Source organism: Populus alba, chromosome 11 (genome assembly GCF_005239225.2).
Source record: "Populus alba chromosome 11, ASM523922v2, whole genome shotgun sequence".
Classification (NCBI taxonomy): Eukaryota; Viridiplantae; Streptophyta; class Magnoliopsida; order Malpighiales; family Salicaceae; genus Populus; species Populus alba.
In genome coordinates, this window is record NC_133294.1 from 14,607,032 (window position 1) to 14,614,812 (window position 7,781).

At 30.6% G+C, this 7,781-nt stretch overlaps 1 protein-coding gene across 1 annotated transcript; it reads left to right on the top strand.

Moving 5' to 3' along the window:
- The first annotated feature begins 309 nt into the window (after window positions 1–309).
- On the top strand, window positions 310–1,647 carry LOC118038356 (early nodulin-like protein 15). The gene is made up of 2 exons (XM_035044674.2): window positions 310–606; window positions 708–1,647. Exons 1-2 carry the CDS (start codon window positions 429–431, stop codon window positions 1,451–1,453), a joined length of 924 nt encoding a protein of 307 aa, XP_034900565.1. The 5' UTR covers window positions 310–428; the 3' UTR covers window positions 1,454–1,647.
- Window positions 1,648–7,781: the final 6,134 nt, after the last annotated feature.

A 7,781-nucleotide genomic window follows, 5' to 3' on the forward strand; every position in this document is an offset into this window, starting at 1 on the left:
TTATTTATGGAATAAAGAAAAAAAATGAAAAAGTTATGCAAAAAGATAATTAAGAACTTAGCATCCATTTTCTTTTTTGTTCTTCTTTTTCACTAAGATGATTCTTTATGACTTTATAGTTGTAATATGCCACCAAAAATAAAGGGGAAAAAGAAGAAGAAGAGAATAAATCAAATTAAAGCCCCTTAATTTAATACACTTTTCCATAATGGCACCCTTCTCCCACTTTCTATTGCATTTATGGGAGGTTCTTTATATCCTTCCAAGGCATCTTCCAAGGCATTATTTACGTTCTTCCTTTCTGAAAGCAAATTCTCCGATAAATCATCCCAAAAATCCTCAGCTTCCATTTTCACTTTTCCCTTCACTATATAGAGATACAAGGCATACAGAAGGAGGCTCATTTGTCCGTAACAATTTCTCTCAAAATGGAGTCTCAAGGATCTCTCTGCCTCTTGTGGGCTTTGCTTGCTTGCTACCTCTTCTCTTCTTCTTTGGCCTACAGTAGCCTCTACGTAGGTGGCGAAGATGGCTGGGTTACAAACCCCTCTGAGAGTTACAATCACTGGGCGGAGAGAAACCGGTTCCAAGTCAATGACTCTCTTGGTAAGTCCTCCTGTTTTGGCAATTGACATGCTGTTTTTAATCGACAAGATTCAGTTTGTTTTTTAATTTCTTGTGCATTGGTTTCTGGGTTTGTGGCGTAGTCTTCAAGTACAATAAAGGGTCGGACTCTGTGTTGCGGGTGACAAAAGATGATTACAGCAGCTGCAACACAAAGAAGCCTCTCAAGACTATGGATTCTGGTTCCTCCGTGTTTCAGTTTGACAAGTCTGGTCCTTTCTTTTTCATTAGTGGAAACGAGGATAATTGTCGAAAGGGACAAAAACTGATTGTTGTTGTGCTTGCGGTCAGAACAAAACAAACCTCAACACCAGCTTATCCCCCAGCTACATCCCCTAAAGCACCATCCCCAGAAGGTCACAATCCAGCTCAAGCGCCATCAAGATCCTCAGCACCAATTGCCAATGCTCCGACTGGGGCTCCAGGGCCGTCACCAGTGACCAAGACACCACAGACATCACCAGTGCCTTCAAAGTCTCCATCACCATCTCCGTATGCTAAGCCTCCTGCACCAGCACACTCACCGGAGTCTCTCACTGGGTCTCCAGGTCCATCACCAGTGCCATTAAAGACTCCATCTCCACTGGCTAATACTCCTTCACCATCATATCACCCTGTTGCCTCTCCAACACCAGCAAGATCACCATCTTCATCAACTCCATCCCCGACACCTGAGTCCAGTCCTGGGCCATCATTATCACCCGGCTCCAATGAGGCGAACCTTGCCCCCGCTCCAGCTCGAGCTGCTTCTTGGGTTGCAACTCCTTCAACTACGATGGTTATTGTGGCCTCTCTTCTTATTAGTTCTGCTATTAGTGGATGGCCTTGAGGAGAGAACAATCATTTCTATTTTAGGTTGGAAGTTTTTTTAAAGTTTTCGGGCTTAATTGTTATTGCTGAACTCTATTAGAAATTAACTATTTTCTTTCGTTTATAAAATTCTCCGTACATGTGCTGTATCGAAGATTTTATAATACTGATATTTTTATTAATTTGCAGAATCAAATTGAATAGTTTGTTGGATTTTGCGTGCAGTGTTATTACATGCATCTTTTCTCGAGGGCAGATAAACTATATTCCTGAAAAATTTTATATTTTTGAATTATTCTAATGTAAAAAAATAATTTTTAAAAATAACTATTTAGAAAAGTAAATTAAATACACATAATGGGTTGATAAAAGAAGAAAAATAAAACAGTAATACCGAGATGAGAAAAAAATATAAGATTAGATTCTTGAACTATTAGAATAAACATTCAAAATCTCTTAATTTGTGATAGATTGGAATATTAGAGAAGTTCTCCATTATTTTGTCTGCTGAAAATCCTTTCTAATCAATGCATGAACTCAGTGATTCCTCTAACTAAGTGAGGTAATTCCTTGTTGCGGAATATTGCTATTTAAAGGTATTATTAAGAGGGACCATAGATTTTGGTTGGTTCCATCTCATATTCCCAAGACTTTCCCTTTTTTTTTTTTTTTTAGATGAGCTCTATCAATACTTTAATTTCTCTCTTTTTTCGATATTGTCCACCAATTTATTACCTTTCCTTTTGGGGTTTTAAATAGGCAAAACTTGAGGTTAAAATTAGTTCGGTCAAACCTGGGGTGAGACTCGACATAAAAGTGAGACATGGTTTTTTTTTATATTTTTTAATATGCCTAAAAAATATATAATTAATTTATAAATACTTAACTTTACATATTTCTTTATAGTTTATATCCATATAGAATGTTAGTTAACTTTTTTGATATGGGATAACTATATATAAATTGATTACTATATTCTTATACAAAACAAAGTAAAAATTGACTGGTATTTAATAAAATAATAACTAAAATATATTTTTAATTAATTTAAAATTTTTTATTAATTAATTTAAAAAATATAAATTTAAATTAAAAAAAAAACAAAAATAGATCAAGAGTGGGAGTAGGAGTCTGACCTGAATTAAAAAGCTCAAGCACATTTGTGTTGTTTTTTTCCTTAAAAGTGAACGACACTTCATTCACTTTTTTTTTTAATTGAGCGGGAAACAAATCGCATATTAGCTACTGCATATAATCTAGCCACCATCACTTTGGTGGTCAGAAAATCAAGGGGAGATTTGTCTTAAAAATATCTTTTTTGACTTTTTTTTCACTTGAAAACACCATAAAAACCTATATAAACTAACCAACAACCCCAAATCATTTTAAAATATTTTAAAAAACACAATTAATTGAATTTCAAAAATAAAAACTGAAACTGATTTGCCTTCCTCGCAATGTTTAAAGGGAAAATCACCTTTAATAAACTCATCTCAAGAAAAAAAACTCATTGACACAAAAATCCTCTATTTTGGTGGTCAAATCATGGCCAAATAATAACCTTGTTGTTTTTCAACAAGTTTTTCTCTCCTTTCTCTAACTTAAGGACTAAAAATTAAATAAAATGAACTTCTAAACGAGAATGAGAATTCCAAAAACTTTGAGATTGGCTATGCATGTCATAAGTGTTTTACATTGTGGTCCTCTCACTTTAGATTTTATCTTTCTAATTTAATTGAAAACTATATCTCATGAAATAGGGCCAAAAAGGAATCAAATTAAAAAGGCAAAAAAAATAAAATTTAAGGATGAAATTTGAAAAAAAAAAGAGGGATGAAAGCAAAAAAAAAAAAAAAAGGAGGGGCAAATTTATTATTCATATGAACAAAGAAACGAATTTTAATTGTCGTCAAATCTGTTACTCAAGTCTCAAGACCAAAATAATCTCATAAAAAGCAAGCCAAAATAAATTATAAAATCTAATTCCCGCCAATAAAATGTTAATGAATGGAATTGGAAAAAAAGATCAATTTAAAATGGGGTGAAAACCTATGTCAACCGGGTTAATTAACCTATTAAACCAGTGACCTGGGTCATATAGATGAGATAATCTCATAGAAAGCAAATTAAGATAAACCATGAAGTTCAATAATTAACAAACTAAATGTTAAAGGATGAAATTGAAATTGAAAAAAATATATAATAAAAAAAGGGCAAAACACTATTGAAAATGAATGAAATGTGTGAGGCTGAGATAATCCCATAAAAAACAAATCATGAACTCTAATCCTTAATAAACCAAATGTTGAAAGATAAAATTAAAATTAAAAAAAAAATTATTGTATATAAAAAAGTAAAGCACTATTAAAAATGAATAAGTAATAATGTGTAAAGCTTGCAACCCAAGTTTTGAGGCTCAGATAATCCTATAAAAATAAACTAAAACAATATATGAAGTCTAATCTTCAAGAAACCAAATGTTAAAAGACAAAATGAAATTAGAGAAAATATATATATAGAATAAAAAAAAGTAAAGGACTATTAAAATTAAATAAATAGTGATATGTAAGGTTGTGTCATATTCCATTTGATGACAAATAACTTCAATTATTGTCCAGTCTCTTCCTGATGTGAACCAACCACTTTTTTTCCTTTAAGCTTTTTACATTTCTCATTTTCTTTCATTGTCGTGAACAAAACGTGGATCATCAGTGCATGGGACAACACCTGAATATTTAGTTTGTTTACATATGTCGTCAAACTGAAAAAAGCTTTGAGGTTTACATGATTACTAACCAGTGAACAAGGACTGCATTTGTGTGGTGCTTAATTTGTTAGTACTCTCTCTTTTAGAAATTCTTTTTATCCTTAGCCAGCTTTTGCATCAAGAATAAGTTGCTTCTATTAGGTCTTAAGTGTAAGCAAACCATCAAAAATAAACTTCTTCATTTAGGTTTTAAATAGGCAATCATTTACACCCCACTGATACCGTCAACATGATAAAAACTAGGCATGGAATGGAGACTAGCTACAAGGATAAAATGTTCATTCATTAACCTAATGGTTGAATGAGAGGGTGTTTGTTTTTATGATAAAAAGTGTAGTATGGTGTGACCACAATTAATGATTATTTGGAAAACATTAAACTGTTGGTTAAGGAATATGGGACCCATTTAATAATTATGGTCCAACCACAAGTTCATAAAAAGCATGTCTTACTTGCTTTATACGATTCTTGTGCAAAGTTATTGAACGTTGAAGATTGTTCAATTATCTCTTGACCAAAAATCCCTTCGCTTATTTCTTCTTTCATGTTCTTCTTGGCTTGCTTCTTACCGTCCCCTTGTTTCCATCAGCAGTTCATAGTTTTTTCCACTGACCTTTTCCTTTCTTGAAACATTTGTTATAGACGTTGTGTTTCTTTCTTCTTCTTTTTCTGGCCACAAACAATTGCAAAACCCATAAAATAACATTTCAACAACAACCACCATCCCTATACAATATCTACATAAACCACCACCAAATTTGTTTTTCTTTTATCCTCTAATCTTGTCTTCATGTATAACCAGTGTTATCTGCATCAAAATCTAGGTAAATTTCAATTTCAATGATTATTCATTATCTATTGTGCATGTTCATTAAATTCATGAAACTAATAAGATCTTCTTCACTCTTGTAATTATATCCCTATTTGTTATTGCAAGAACCATTAATTTGGTCTTTACAACCTCAGTAAGCATTCATAGTTCTCATCATCTTGTTTCTCAATTGCATTACTTATGAAAATGAAAGTCAGTTATAGTATGTCCTATTAATTTGATTTTCTATGAATTTTAATTTAGTGTTGATTAAAAAATTATACCTTTTTGATTATCAACTTCATACAACATGCTAACAATATTTAATACCCATTGATCTTGTCATTGTTTTTCTGATTTAATCCTCTAATACCTAAGCTATACAAAAAAAAAATAGCGTGTTAACCATGTTGCCCCAACAAAGAAGTTGTTTATAATTAAATTAGATTTGGATAATTTCTATTTTTTTTTCTTATATTAAATGTATCTCATTTGATCCTTTAACTATTCAACTATGTAACTGTTGTTACAAATATTTTTATGTATGGAAAACAAACAATTATGTTGTATAGAGAAAAAAAAACTAATGAACCTTGTTTAAATTTTGATGCTCGATTATGTATTTGTAGTTTTTATTTCATGTTTTATGTTGATACGATGAAAGGAATGTATAATGTTAAAGGTGGAAACTATTTATCATAAAGCATGAAAGATCTGTACTTATTCTTGTTATGAAAAAAATATAGACATAACACTTAAACCATTATTTGACCTATTAAGATAAGGAATTGATATTTATGCAATTCACGTAAGGAAAAACTTACAAAAAAACATGTTTTTCATACAAAATAAAAAAGCTAAAATGCCTAGTCAACATATGTTAGAAATGAAATACAACATTGCTTCCACTTGTCCATTAATTAATTTGAGAATTCTTCATTCAATAAAAGTTTATATGTAGTAGAACATTATTGTATTACAAATAGTAATTAATTGCAGCTTGATTAAACATAGTCATACTCTACTATCCTTAACCTTTCCCTGCCATCACCATGTTTTCATTATTATATTTTGCTAATTATAATGTACTCATAAAACATAAAACTTCATCACAGAGTTCTTGTGTGTGTACTATAACTAAATTTAAGCTTCAATAGTTGTAACAATATGAACTTTAATTTATTAACACTACATCTTTATGAAAGGATGCAGGATTGAAGAGGTGATGACGGAGTTTTACTCCATGGATGTTGTTTTTAAGAGTGAGTTGTACAATTTTGCTACTAAATTTTCCATGGTTAGAAGTAGGAGGGAAATATGAGCAGCAATTAGAAAAAAAGAGAATTTGAATGGTTAAAACTAATGTTTAAGAGGAGATAAACCTTTAAACCATGAGGTAAGACTCAATATTTGTAGTTCTGTTGAATGTTTGTGTTAACATATCATTGTCAATACAAATGTGGAATTATCAGTATTGTTGTCTTTTATAATGTTTTTTTCATTGTGTGAAAGAAGTCTTGTTGTTGTGGAACTAGGTTTGTGCTTCTTCTTGCCATTTTTTCTCTGTTGTATTTAGAAGGACTTACCATATGTTTATCATATATTGTATGCTCTTTATGTTAGATTTTTATGTGTAGGCTGTCAAACACTTGTAATGTGTACCCTATAACAAACATAACGTTAACTTTTATTGCAAATGTTGAGGTTGCCTTTATGTTGTATTGTATTGTATCTTGTTGAACATAAGATTATTAGCTGGAGACAAATTGCTTTGAATGTCCGATAGAGTGTGCTTGTATTATATGTTCATGTGTGTTTGTATTCCTCCTTATATAATTCACCATTTCAATTAAGTTTAACACATTACTTTTAATATCATTTATGGAATAACTCAACTTCTTTCACTCTCTCAAGGAATTCCAATTATAGTATATTAGCCTACATCTCTTATTCTTGTAAGTTCTCTTCCTTTATTTTATATTCTTGTTTTATATACATAAAATATATAAATAACAATACCTTTTATTTCAACCCTAATAATAAAAAATATTGTCTAAGTATATATGGGTTTGAAGACATAAATTATTAATGGTTGGAGAATGGAATGAGTTTTAATATAATGATATCTTTGGATAGATCAACGAAATTGATTACCATAATGTAAAAGGTATAAATAATTTTCAATTTAATAGGGATTTATCAAAAATTAAAATTATATTTGCTATACAAGTAATGTGATTTATTAAAGAGTAAAGGTAAAGCTTGTAACACCTCTACATTTATATAACAATTAATTTACAGTTCGTTGCTTATAAATATTTAATTGACATTGTAAATATGAACATGGATTGGTTTAATGACCTTTTTGATGAGGAATATTAAAATATCATGAACAATGTTGTTCAATATGTCTCAGATGGCTATGGTGGTAGGAATAGTGGTAGTTAATTTGGTTGTAGTGGTGGTGTTGTTGATGAAAATAATGGAGATGATGATCATTATGATGATGGCAATTCATTTTGATTTAGAGAATTTGATCATTGTAAACTAGTCTTGTGCACAACAGGCACACTTGTAATCTATTACAATAACTATATTTATATGGAACCATGTATGATTTCATACAACACATTAATGCAGTGATTGAATGAAATTTTAAATGAGCATTGGATATGTTGTATAAATATGTTTAAGATTAATATAACGACATTTCATAGTCTTGTTTTGAATTAGAAACACAGTATAGACTGAAACTGTCAATGAGGATGA

What these genes read in the sequence shown, in the direction of transcription:
- LOC118038356 (XM_035044674.2), top strand. Translation starts at nt 429, where the DNA reads ATGGAGTCTCAAGGATCTCTCTGCCTCTTGTGGGCTTTGCTTGCTTGC. An exon ending in CCAAGTCAATGACTCTCTTG is followed by an intron (nt 607 to 707) that starts GTAAGTCCTCCT and finishes TTTGTGGCGTAG; the next exon opens with TCTTCAAGTACAATAAAGGG.